General features: G+C 41.7%; 1 protein-coding gene across 1 annotated transcript in view; it reads right to left on the reverse strand.

Moving 5' to 3' along the window:
* Window positions 1-14,294, reverse strand: part of pmt (phosphoethanolamine methyltransferase) — a 69,980-nt gene that overhangs the window by 41,091 nt on the left and 14,595 nt on the right. The window contains exon 2 of the mRNA XM_034093670.2: window positions 2,897-2,982. Within this exon, the coding sequence (XP_033949561.1) occupies window positions 2,897-2,952 (56 nt within the window). The 5' untranslated portion in view covers window positions 2,953-2,982. The remainder of the gene's footprint in view (window positions 1-2,896; window positions 2,983-14,294) is intronic.

The raw sequence follows: 14,294 nt of genomic DNA on the forward strand, positions 1-14,294 counted from the left end.
TGTTGGAGCGCACTTCCAAAACCATACTAAACATATATTATTAATATGATAAATAAAAATAAATCAGACCAAAATAAATTAAATCAAATATGATGCAGTGCACGGTCACAACCTACTGAAAACTCCTTAACATATAGCCAACATGTTGGTAAAACATATCCATTATTCCACTCAGTTAAACGTTGAAGGCTGGCCAACCGTCATGGTCCAGAAGTAACAGGAAATAAATGTTGAACTACAATTTAAGACCAAATAAAAATGTTTAGGCCACCATGGCAAATGCTGGTAGGGCTGCTCATGTCATCTCTTAAAGATTTTTTGCAAGAAACACCAGCCTGTTGACATGGTCTGGTTTCAGAGATGAGCGCAGACAGGTGACAAGCCACCTGTACTGAAGACCCTCTGCCACGCCCCGACACATGGGGTGACGCCGGCCAATCACAAAGCTTTGATGCGTGCAAGTGCATTATTCTGGCACAGGAAGATTATGTTACAGGACATTAACGATAAAACAGAATATTGTTGTTCTATTTTTAGACACATCTCGCGATCGACTGGTTGGGCACCCCTGGGCTAGACCATAGGTCTGTTGTCGTAGCAAAGTAGTCAGCTGAAGCCACATCTCTCTCAACTTCGCCACGGCATTTGTCATATAGTGCAGGCAGCGCAGACCTGCTGAAATAATACCGAGACGGCATCGCGTAACGCTTATCCAACATGTTGACAAGTTGCTTAAAGCCCTGGTTGCTAACAGTGCTAACTGGGCACATATCTTTAGCGATGTGAAATGTAATGGCACCTGTAATATCTCTGTGAGCTCGTCGCGTAGGCCGTTGCTTTGTACAATGCGTCCTGAATCGATGATTGTGATGATGTGGTGGATGAAGTCGAGCGGGCATCTGCTTTTTGTTGTATTATTGCCCGGTCGTATTGCACTTTGTGGTTGTATTTCAGATGATTAAAGAGATTGATTGTGTTAGCGTGTGGTGCCAACACAACCTGGTAACAAATCCTGCACTGTACTTTGTTTTGCTCCACGTCAGACTCCTGAAAGCCAAATTACTTCCAAATAGTGGAAATAGTTTTACCCTTCTTTTTAAGGAGTTGCTGCTCTTGTTCTGACATCTTCGCTCGTGCTGAACACTCACAAAACATGTCACTCCCACGTGGCCGAGTGGGCTTTTAGGGAGCGGCGAAAGCGCACCCAGCAAAATAATCGTATTTTGTCAATTATGCTGTTTTCATAATCGTCGCAAGCCATAATCGTAATCGCGATTAAAATACGATTAATTGCACAGCCCTATTGGAAAGTCTTTAGAGCCTGGCCTGGATAGCTGGTCACAAATATCCTTCAGCAAAGTAACAAACCCATGTGACTCTTGTTGGCCTCTTATGACAATGCTGTCTTTTATGATTATTTGTCTGCTCCTAGTTCATTCCTCTCAGATTCTTCCATCAGTCCCAGTCATTGCATGTCTGTCGATAGAGCTTTGTAAAATGTGTCCAATTCAACTAAATGTTTTTGGGAAGGTCAGAGCTAAATTATAGATTGTTTGATTGTATAATTACAAGGTGAGAGAAAATAAATCCACATCCTATTAAACTTATTTTATTTACTTTTCCATGTTGTACATATACTTACGTGACTTACTATAATTTAATTTTTTTATAAAAATGTATAAATTAATAATGTTGTGTGCAAACATTTCAAATTGAAATATAAAATGAAAGATAAGTTTACTTTTGAAAGGATTTCTCATAAAAACCTTTCTAAATTATAGTAAATTATTAAAAAAGGTTTCGTCAATATACGTTTTTCTGCCGCATCCCATAGTGAGACATCGAACGGAGTGTTATGAATGAGAACACCGCTGTCATCAGGCTGGCAAGGACTGTTCCATGCTCTGCTCAACCTCCCGGCGGGAGGCTCCCGCCTTCCCCAATGGACTCAGTAGCACCCCCTGCTGCCGTGGAGCATGTGCCAGCCACTCACGTGACTTTTGGCAGTAATATTCCGCCGTGAGAAGAAAGAGTTTTGTACTTGTAAAAAAGTGTTGTAGTTGTAAAAAAAAGTTGTGTACTTGTAAAACCTATGCTGAATTTGTCTCCATAATAGCTCCATAATACTGGAACATGATTGGCTTCACATTTGTGATATCAGAGGTTTGTACATCGTGTATTTAATTGTGAAATGTGAATCTATGAACACTTTAAACTTCAATTTAACAGATTAAACATATAAGCTGTTGAATTATTTTGTGGGTTTTACTAACACAACAGCATGATACAAAAATGTATAACTTCAACAAAACTGGGAACAGCTATAACATTAAAATATTACCTACAAGTTGTCAACATTATATTTTTGTTGCAGTAATAACGCTTTACTTTTACGAAAAATACAATGTTGAATGCTTGCATTGACTACTCTAATAAACTTCCATTAAATCATATTGGAATTGTTTACATCAAATTTAAACATCATAAAGCGTACAGTAGGTGGCAGTATGCACCTTGACTTTGCAGCTGTAGGCAAAAGGCTGCTTTCTATCAGTTTTGGGTTTCTGATAAATCACATTTCCAACATGTGACAAACTGTTTGATATGAAACTGTTTGCAGCCATCTATTTCTCATTTCTCTCCTCAGGTGGGATTTTGCCACTAATACCACCTGCTCACTCTTAGGAGACCACAACATTTGAATTTTGCTACACAATTACAATAAAGTTGTCTTCTTAAGAGAACAGCAGCAGTGCAATGATTAGCTGTCCATGTCATAGGACTCATTGCTCAGTAACTACAGTTGATATGACACTTATTAAAAACAAGTCTGACCTGTTGTTTAAAAAGCCTTCTATCAATACTAAAAAGGACAGCATTAAGAGCCATTATTTACCTTTTCAGTCTTTTACTTCTTCCCTTTCTCTTCTCTTTAGCAGGTGAGGACAACATGCAGTATTTTTGTCCCGAAGTGCCCTAAGCCTGAAGGAACAATAAGAGCAAATTAGAAACGAGTTTATTTAAGCATGTCAACATTAATCATTTTAGCCATAGAGTCCAAACTCCCCTGAGGGTTCCCTGAATGTACCACCTTGTCAGTGGAATGCATTTACATGGCATGATGTTAAACATGTAGTCCCCAGATAACAAAAAGGTGTCCTTTGGCTTCCGGCTTTCAAAATAACAAATGAGGCCAGGATGGGTCACAGAGTGAGGAAAGGCTACGCTCCCAGCTCCACCTGCAATCTTTGACCCAAACACGCACCAACCAGGAACATTCTGGATATAATAACGTGCTTTAGGACTCAGAATTCTCTGCTGCAGGCCAGGGCCACCAGGGCAAAAGTAATTACACAATCTGTTTAGGTGTCATCAGCACATCATTTCTGTGGTCGCTCAAACATGAAGGAGACCTTGAGGTGTGTGTGTGTGTGTGTCTTATCGGGCGAGCTGCTGTCAAGTTGTGGAAACGTAATAAGTAATAAGAGACGCTGTTCTAACTTTTATTGATTTCAGATGCCCTTGCAAACAATCAGAGCCAACAGGAGTCTCTGATGAGGAGAGAGCGATGGTGGGGAGGATAAGACGTGACAATTACTAAAGATCATATTTTGGACTGAGGAAGTCTCTACATATGCGGGGGGGGGAAATACTAGCATTAAAAAAAACTACTGCTACATTTCTACATCTGCCGGTTGGATAATTTTCATAGTTTCAGAGGAAGACAGTCATTTGCTATACACGTTTTTTATGTACTTTGTCAAAGAAAACAATAGAGGCGTTTAAAAAATAGTGATGCCAATTCAATTTACACACATCTTAGCATTTTATACCTTCACATTAACTTCACGTTATGAACTCTTTTTTTCAAATACAGAGTGTAAAACCTTTGCTTGGCCATTAGAAACAGTTAGTGATTGTTTATCGGCTGCAAAAAATCTACATCATTCAGGGTTTCCCACACAGACTTTACTTGGGCGGCCGCCCAGGTATATTAACGTCCGCCAAAGTATATTTCGCGACCCATTTAGGTTTAATTTTTGTTTATCTGTCCGCGAGCACGACGCCATCTGCGATCGATTAACTAGTGAACAATGTTGTAAAGAGTTGTAATAGTGCATAAAGGGATCATTGGACCAACATTCTATTAGGGATTGAACAGAAACCACAAACATCTCAGTAGCACAAACCAAAGAGCGTCTGATAGCTGAAGCCACTGGGCTGTGACGCCTCATTAAGCTCGGACTAAAGAGGCAGTTTGGGTCCAATTGAATTTCAATGCATCTTACTATTAAAACAAAGGGGAATTACAGTTCTGCTGCTCAGGCAGAGTCATCTTATGTCGGCCAACACACTGGTACAGCAGTTCTTCACTCTGTGGTATTTCTACATAACCTTTTTATGATTCATTTTGGATTAAAAAGCAAAGCCAGGGCATGGAGGTCTGACATTTAAAAGCTGTTTCTGATTTCCAGGGCCTGGAGGGCAGCTGCCTCTCTTCACCTCTCTAACAGCACGAGGCAGAGCTTTTCCTCCTGCTTAAACAGACACCTGCAGACTCAGGATCAGAACCTAGAGGCAGTTTCCACCCCTTCACCCCCAGCATCCCTTACATCCAGCATCCTCTTCCCTCTGACAGTTTAAGCATCTAATCCCTTCGAAAGAAAACCCCCTCCGGTTGGTGGAGATGTTTTTACTACGTTGGAAAAGGATGTAACAGAGCGCGAGAGAGAGACAGGCAGAAAGAACGGATGGTAAATCTAAATGAGGCAGAGAGAAAAGGAGGGGAACAAAATCATGTCAAAACAAATCAGAGGTAAAGCGTCCACTAGAATCAAACTCCTGTTGGCACTAAGGTCAATAAGTCAGCTGAGGCAGGATTTGAGCTGGCACGCTGGGGGATCTTAGAGCATTTTAGAAAGTTTAGGATAACAGCTGACTCCGTGTCAGTGTGGAAACAGCATGTGAGGATGTGTGCTGGTGCCATGGGAGTAGAGATGTCACAATACCATCAATTAAGAAGACGATATCGAAACCAAGAAAATTCCACACATTTTTTTCTCAATACCCAATCGAACACCACGGTAAAAAAATAAATCCACTTTAACATACACTTTATTACCGTTTGATTGCTCAAAAATATCACTTAAATCTATATTATGTTGCTGTGAAAACTACTGTATTTACTAAGTATATCTTTTTTTACAAAAGTATATTTATACACATCATGATAGCTTTATAATTCAATTCTACTAAATGTTCAAATCTTACTAAATAGAGATTCTTCCCACACACATTTTCTATTTCCTCCAGGACAGCGTTATTCTCGAGCCCTGTGGTACTGTTGTGTCATCACGTTTTGCCACGGTTTAGCTTCGGGTTGGTACAGAAACATTCATTCTTGTGAAATCCCAAGTTGTGAGTATAACACCTTTTTGTGTTGATTCCTAAACCCATGCACAATAGACAGTTTGTGTATTTGGTTGCAACTTATGTAGCCTTTAAAACCCAAAGAAACAAAACAATACAAATTGAGTTTGGTTCCCTTTGGCCTACTTAAAGGTCGTTTCAAAATACCTTCTGTCTGCTACCCAGGTGATCAACATACCGTCCTCTCCATCTAAACTCCAACAGCAAAGCAACATTTCTGCAGCGTCTGTGTGAGTCAGTTTGACCTCTTTTATGATACATCTTAATTGGACAGCTCCATAATAAGCACTAATAAGCAAACAACAACATCACACAACATTTCCTCTAATTTCTTTTAATGATGAAGCCATTTTCCATGCAACCCCAACACAGTCCATAAACCTACATGTAACACATGTTATGATTATACCGGAAAATGATGCCAGTAATGACAATAATCTTTTCTCTCTAACGGCCCCTACACACGGCGGCGTGCGTTGCCGCTTCAACGCTTCTGCCCATTCACTTTGAATGGGGTGACGTCACGATTCGCCGAACTGCATTGTGGGAGCAAAGCGAAGCTTCTCTCGAGGTGCTCGCTGCAAAAGTAGAGCAATGTTCTACTTTTTCCGCCTCGACGGAGGCGTCAGCCAATCAAATCCCTCGTATGTAAATCTGACAGTACAAGCAGTAGCCAATCAAACCGGGTGTATGTTGGGAGAGCCAGACCGCAGTTATTTCCCATATGTCAACAAAAGGAGGAGAAAATGATCGTGGCGGTAGGGAATCACCCGGTACTATATGACCAGTCCCTCTTTACATACAGGGATACAAACCGGAGGAGCCAGGCATGGGGGGAGGTGGCAGAGGCAGTGGGACGAAACTGGTAGGTTTTCGCTTGTTTGGGGAGTTTATATCCATTGTATTTCGTTTGAATGGACAGCTAGCAAGCATAGACAGTATATTTAGCCGGCATGGATGTAGCATGAACGCTTTGCTTTGTATGTCCGGGGCGGGACATTCATGTGGTTGGTTGTTGGTCGGGCTGCTCGCGTTGACTCCCCAAGCTCAAGACACGCCCACCGCCAAGCGGCAACGCACGCCGCCGTGTGTAGGAGCCGTAACGGCCTGTCCACACTACAGCTTCGACAGCGGTTTCCAACGCTTCTGCCCATTCACTTTAAATGGGGTGACGTCACTTTTCGCCGAACTGCATTGTGGGAAGCAGAGCGGAGCTTTCCTGGCGTTTTAGGCTGCAAAAGTTGAGCAATGTTTAACTTTTGAAGCTTCTGAAGCTTTCGATGGAAGCGTCAGCCAATCAAATCATATGCCAGTACAAGCTCTAGCCCAGGGGTGGCCAACCCGCGGCTCTCGAGCCGCATGCGGCTCTTTGCCTAGTTTCATGCGGCTCTTCAGTTCATATCGAATTGTATGTGTGAGTTTGGGGGAGAGACACTGACTCCTGACTAGTGTTGCACGGTGTACCGATACTTGAAAGGTATACCGCGATACCCTGCCGTTAAAAACGTTACGATTCCTCCGTTTCATTAGTATCGGTACTTTAAGAATGACGGGGGAAAGTACTCCGATGAGAACGCGCCGTTTTAATAAGAGCCGTGTGTGTTCAGCGCTCTGCTTCCACTCCCTGCAATGCAGCCGTAGGTGCCTGCAGTCCTTCCCTCTCAAGCACGCTCTAAGTCCCTCCCCTCTCTCGTGCACGCGCTAGCTGCCAGAGCATGTGAGAAAGCTAGAAGCATGGCTGCAAGTGGGAGTGCAACTGCCGCTGCGCCTCGGCTTGTTGACAAAAAAGACGCCAGAAGCGACATTTTGATGTATTTCAGCTATATCTCTGACAGTGAAGGCAAGCCTACGGACACCACGAGGCCTGTCTGTAAGAAATGTATTAATTTGATTTAATACGAATTCTTGTCATTTATTTTATTTATTGTTCTCATTGTTTAAAACTTTGTGTTATGGTTATGGTTATGGTTCTGGTGTGAAATAAAGCACAATTACATTTAAGACTGTTTCCCTTTTTTTAAGAAAAAGAATCGGAATCGCAATTCTTGACTTGGTATCGAAACCAAAATGTTGGTATCGTGACAACACTAGTGCTGGAGCAACGCGTCGACTTCAAAATATCGTCGACGACATATTTCCGCGTCGACGCGTCGCTACACACACGTGGGTGTGTAAACAAAGCAACAAGCCGTTCGCAATCGCACTTCAAACACAATGGAGACTGAAACGGCTACCAACTCCTCCTCACAGGATTGCGCACGAAGCCCTCAAACGAAAACATCTCGCCCTAGGTCTTCAAAAGCATGGGAATATTTTAAAGTTAGTCCAAAACGCAAAGATATTGTCATTTGCAGTCTTTGCCAAATGGAGTTGGCATATCACACAAGCACAACGGCTATGTTGGAACATTTAAAGCGGCAGCTAGCTGTGGTGGCTACCATTAGCAGTTAGCATTTGCTCTCCGATTTTTACATAAAAATGGAATTATGGATTATAAAGTCAATATTTTTTTTATACATAGACGTTAAAAACCTATGGATTAACCGATTCAGCCGCGTTCTTTCTCGTTTTAATGCCATTGAACACGTCTTTTGATCAGATTGACAGCTACGGTGGTGAGACGATCTCCCTAGAAGCTCTGTAAAGGTACGTGTTGTGATGTCTGTGTTTGCTTCCCGAGTCGCGAGTCCGGATCACTCAGCGATGATACTATATAGCTACATAATCTGTGGAGTCTCAGCTTTAATCGGATATCTTGTATGTGCAGCTACGATAAGTAATAAGGGTACTTTTATCTTGAGTTCTGTGCCAATGTCCGTTGTCGCTCATGGGTCATTTAGATGCTTCTTATGAGACTTGTGTTTTGTTTTGGTAAACATGGTTTGTATCGTCAGTTAGCTGAGATTATTTCCGTTAATCTGGTATAACACATTAATAGTCTGTTAAATATTAAGATCCCCTGAGACACAGTATCGTGAAAAAAAGATGTTTACATTACGTTTTTTTTACATTACGTTTTTTATGAATTGAACAACAGAAAAATAATCGTTAGATTAGTCGACTAATCGATCAAATAATCGCCCGATTAATCGTTTTCGAAATAATCGTTTCCCCCCAGCACTAGACAACACTAGCTACTCCTGACAGTTAAACCTGATATTTAGTAGGTCTGTTAAGTACATTACATTACATTGCATTTAGCTGACGCTTTTATCCAAAGCGACTTACAATAAGTGCATTCGACCAGGAAGACACAACCTTGAAGAAAACAGAATCATATAAGAACATCAGGTTTCAAAGAGCCAATCGTTTCAAGTGCTACTCAACTGGCTTTAGATAAGCCAGTCCTTTGTTAGTATATAAGTGCTCTGTTAGCAGTTCTTTGTTAGTCATTCTATCGCTCTAAGTGGAGTCGAAAGAGATGAGTTTTCAGTCTGCGCCGGAAGGTGTGTAAGCTATCTGCGGTCCTGATTTCAATGGGGAGCTCATTCCACCATTTTGGAGCCAGGATAGCAAACCCACGTGTTTTTGCTGATGGGAACTTGGGTCCCCCTCGCAGCGAGGGTGCAGCGAGTCGTTTGGCTGATGCAGAGCGAAGTGCACGTGCTGGGGTGTACGGTTTAACCATGTCCTGGATGTAGGAAGGGCCAGATCCATTCGCAGCATGGTACGCAAGTACCATTGTCTTGAAGTGGATTCTAGTAGTTACCGGAAGCCAGTGGAGGGAGCGGAGGAGCGGAGTGGTGTGGGAAAATGTAGGAAGGTTGAAGACCAGACGAGCCGCTGCATTCTGGATGAGCTGCAGAGGTCGGATGGCACATGCAGGTAGACCAGCCAGGAGGGAGTTGCAGTAGTCTAGGCGTGAGGTGACGAAAGCCTGGACCAGAACCTGCGTCGATTTCTGGGTCAGCTGGGGACGTATCTTCCTGATGTTGTAAAGCGTGTATCTGCAGCAGCGGGTTGTAGCAGCGATGTTTGCAGTGAAGGACAGGTTGTTATCTAGGGTCACACCCAAGTAATACACAAGTATTGAATGCTGATAATTCTGACGTAATTTGGCCGGTCAAAGTTGTTTGGGCTCGGATAAAATCGCTCCGTTACTTTCGTCCCGTGTTACTTTTGTCCCGTGTTACTTTCGTCCCGTGTTACTTTCGTCCCGTGTTACTTTCGTCCCGGCTCTCCCTATGTGTGTATGTGTGGTGTCAGGTGTCAGTATCCGCCAACGGAGCCCCGCGCCCCCCCCTGAAATTCAAGGTGTTATATATATAATTTAATATATATATATAATTAAAAAAAAAAAATATATATATATATATAGCACCAAATTGCAAATAATCTATAACTACTGTCACTTTTCACATTGAACATGTGCTCTTTTATTAAATAAACTAAATGCTTTCATCTTAAGTTGTGGGTTTAGTGTTTTTGACCCTAAGAAACCCTGATGCATTAATCAATAACAATAATCCACAGCGCCTCTCTCTGCTCCAGAGGATTTAAAAAAATATATATCCCAATGCCACAAAAATGCATCAGTGACGTGGTTGAAATCTTGTCTCCAGAAAACAAAAAACTGAAACAATATCAGTGACTGTGTGTTTGATGTGAATCTTTGCAGTAACATAGAACAAATGTGGCTCTTAACCTCTGACTGGTTGGCCACCCCTGCTCTAGCCAATCAAACCGCTGCTTGTGTGTCAGGGGCGGGAGATTCATGTGATTGGTTGTTGGTCGAGCTTCAGACACGCCCAGCTCCAAGCTTTTTTTGAAGCTGTAGTGTGGAAGGGCCGTTAGCCTTCCTGTCATTAAAAAAAACAAGTCAATAATGTATGAGTGTGGATCATAAAAAGGGTTTTTTGTGTTTTAGAAATAAAGCAGATTACTGATTGCGAATGTTAGGTTATAGTAAAGAAGAGGAGAAAGAATATAGGCTTCAAATAGAAGGACTGGTTTCATATTGATCCTCCATTTACTTGGCTACTTAAATGAGAACAAATGGCTTAATGGGAAAATCAAGGTTTTCCAGCAATGTAGTACTGAACAACAGCATGATCCTCCATGAGCGTATTCTCTCGAATGTGCCATGTTTATATGTTTCTATGGACTGTCTGTCTGTAGAGATGTTTGTATGAGGGATTTGAGCAAATTGAAAGCAACATTATGCAAAAACAAGTGAAGCAAACAACATGACCTTTAAAGCCGTCTGAGCACATTTTTCTATGCATGACACAGAGTAAACTCAATTAACTTAATGCGGAGGCTTACGGTTAGAGGCAGCCGCAGATAATGAAGAGAACATTTGGGATAAAATAGAAATGTTGAATAAAGAGCACACTAAAGAAAATGACCTCCGACTTTTTAATCCCCACATGAAATCTTGTCTTTGTTATGTGTAAACCTGACACGCTCACAGTTCAACAAAGACAGCAGTTTGCCTTTCTGTATATTATGCAAACAAAACACACTTTTTCTCACCAATCCTCAAAAAGCCTGAGCTGAAATGCATTCTGGAGGAAATAGTCCACGCATAATTCTTGCAATCATTGCTTTATGAAGCACAATATAATAGTGACAGGAGTTGTAAACACAGAGACATATTTAAACTCTACATTTTGCTTATGCAGGATAAGCTGTGAGGATTTTGTGTGTCACTTTTTCCTATTTTTCTGCCACTCCCCGTCTTTAAGCCATGGAAACATTTGCGTTTCTCTCTTTTACTCAATATTTTATTGCACTTTGCTTATATATTTTAGACTGCCACTTACGTTTGTAACCATCACACTCCCTGTGACACCCTTTTTCATACAGTGCCATCATCTATCCTGAACTGCATATAACATCAGTATGAGCTCATTGGTGATGCTCAGAGCATCTTCTGGCCCGTGGGAAATTCCACGGTCGACAGGATTAGTTATAAACAGGCTTTTCCTCACTGACACATGCTGGTCAGAAGCAACTAGACCTAATGCACGGACATAATGCATGAACATACCACGTACACACACAAACACACACAGATTACAGTATGTTAGAAATTGTGTCATAAATTACATTGACTGCCCGACTTCATTGAAATGAAGGAAAATCATTTCCTCTGAGTACAAGAAATCAGTTTCATCCCAGATCCTCAGTCATGCTTGCAGATGCTACGAAGCTATTCAATACATCATGATTTGAGGCTTTTTGAGAAAAGTAAACAGTTGTGCTCCGGACTAATGTTGCGTGGCATCGGTGTTTGCAAGACTCATTCATCAGTCGCATCATTTTTGCGTGCAGGGGAGTTTAGGACATCGTTTCATTTTGGGGTAGTTACCAACTGTAATTAAAAGTTGTATAAATCCCATTCACCACGGGGTTTCATAAGGCAGTTTATATCACATTTGAAGATTTGGTACAAAAGTCGGCAGGTGTACACAGATACATTTGTGGGGTATTTTTTGGTGATAATAACTTGTATTTTTCTTCCCAGTTGAACTGTCTTTTGAAAATTTCCCTGCGACACTTTTTACTGTTGCTTTTACTTTCCTCAACAGTTTACAGTTTTCGGCAGCAGAATACACTCCTTGAAGTGTGGGGAGTCAGGATATCTAGAGAACAAGCCATCTAAACTGATCTGAAGGAAATAAAAAAATAAATGGCATCATAGGTAGGGATGGGTATCGTTTGAAAGGTATCGATTCCGATTCCGGTTCTGCTTATCGATTCCGGTTCTTATTGATTCCCCGTTTCGATTCCAAAATTGTAAAAGAAAGAGGTCAAACGTTTAGATAACAAAAATATCTTTATTCTTTTAAGCTTTAACTGACATTTTTACAAATAAAAAAATATACATGCAATACAAATGTATTGCACAATAGCTTTGCTTTATTTTAACTGCTGAGCTATGCCTGTGGCAAGCTATTAACAGGCATTACACTGTGCCTTGTCTTTTTCTTTTTTAGTGTAGTGGAGCATCACTTTAGAGCGTTTACCGCGACCCATCTTTGGTGTTATGAAGTGACTGAGCTCGTGAACTGTCTATGGGAGGGCGGGGGGAGCCTCGCTGCGGGGCAACTGTGGACCTCTGTCGCCTGTCAGCGCAACTTACATGATGCCGTTTAAAAAAAATTAAGGGCGGTGCCGGCCATCAACGACCGGCCGTTCTGTGATTCTCCAGAACACACAGATGGCCAGTCCGCCTACCCTGTATTCCACCGGGTCACGCAGCACCGCGGTGACCCGGTGGAATACAGGGTCTACCGCGTTTAGGAACCGTTAAGCAGAACCGAAATTGTGTATTTTGTATAGGTCCCCGGCATTTTCTTATCGGTTCTCATCTGGAACCGGATTTCGGTTCCCAACCCTAATCATAGGAACCTTAATTGCCTCCTCGAGATGTGTGCCACAGCCACTGCTGCAGCTGCACATGTTGGCAGGGATGCTGAGTGCGACAAATCAGAGAGCCAAATTACAATAACCGAGTTCCAGTTGTTTTACAACATCAGCATGCTTGCATAGAAATATGTAATAAAAGAGCGTTCGGCATAAAAGAAACAACATACTTTTGAGAGGTAGGGAACTGTCATGATATGTGATTTACTGAGGAAAATAAGGTAGGAAACAGGGGATAGATAGAATACAGTGGGGAGAAGTCTTTCCACCTTAGAGTCGCCACAGGCAACATGGAGCTAAACCCAGGTAGCAGGTGAGTGTCAGGCATGAGCAGACATGTACGACAGGGCTGTGACCTCGAGGCATCAGGTTGGGAATCCTTTTACAGGCTTCAATTCCTACAGCTGCCTTTTAAGTGTGTGCAAGCAGGAGGAGGAGGAGGAGGAGGAGCAGGAGGAGGAAGAAGGAGGAGGAAGGAGGAGGATGTATACACTGCGTCTAATCTACAGAAACGTGAAAATAGGGCTTCATCCCTCAGGCGTATACATGGGCTAACATCAAATTTGATTATTGGAGTATTACATAAACAGGTACATGCACACACACGTCACGACTACATGAGTACACACACCAACAGCACTAAACAAACATGACCTCTCAGCATGGCCCTGGGAGTAAGTGAATCTAAACTGACCTCACCCCAAGCTGTTCTCTCTGCGGCGCCAACAGCACATGTTGCCCTCATTAATGCAATAATAAAGCTAATGTTCCTTGACTGGTCAGGAATTACATTTATGTGAAATATAGTCTCTAATAAGAATGTATTTAAAGCAATTTTTTCTTTATTTTATATTTATGGTACAAGCTTGAATACAGTGCTACAGTCACTTCTCTTTATTCTTTTTGGGGAATTTAAATGTATTTTAGTTTCAAAGGTTGAATGGTTTGCTGCTAAATTGATTACTTTGGGTAAAAAATGTACAATTTTACTTTTTTAGAGGAAGCTTAATTTTCTCATGTGAAGAACAAATAAATATTTAATTCCATCTTTAGCTTTGATGTATGCTTGATCTTCCCGTATTCCTACAGGAAATCTGTCTCTTAGAGGACTCGCCTTTAATCTCCCTCTAGAAATAGCCTCTGCATCCTTTGGGATTTGATTTATGCTCACGCTATCTGTGGTTTGCTCAGCTATGGGGGAAAAATATACAGTTTGCATTATGCATTGTGTTAATCAGAGAATTGAAGGCTGCTTTAGAGTGGAAATGTAGTCAATTACTGTCGCCTGTCCTTAAGAAGAGCATAAAAGTTGCAGAGAAAGTCATTTTTATGCACACATGAATTCACTTACAGAAAAGGCACACAGACAGGCGTACTGATAAACTGAGTCACACACTCATCTTTGACTGACTCACTCAGTCAATTTGCACCACGCTAAAGTAATAAGACACTGGAACCAATGATCTACTGTATAGGCAAAATGTACTGAACTT

This window comes from Pseudochaenichthys georgianus, chromosome 10, assembly GCF_902827115.2.
Source record: "Pseudochaenichthys georgianus chromosome 10, fPseGeo1.2, whole genome shotgun sequence".
In the NCBI taxonomy this organism is placed as follows: domain Eukaryota; kingdom Metazoa; phylum Chordata; class Actinopteri; order Perciformes; family Channichthyidae; genus Pseudochaenichthys; species Pseudochaenichthys georgianus.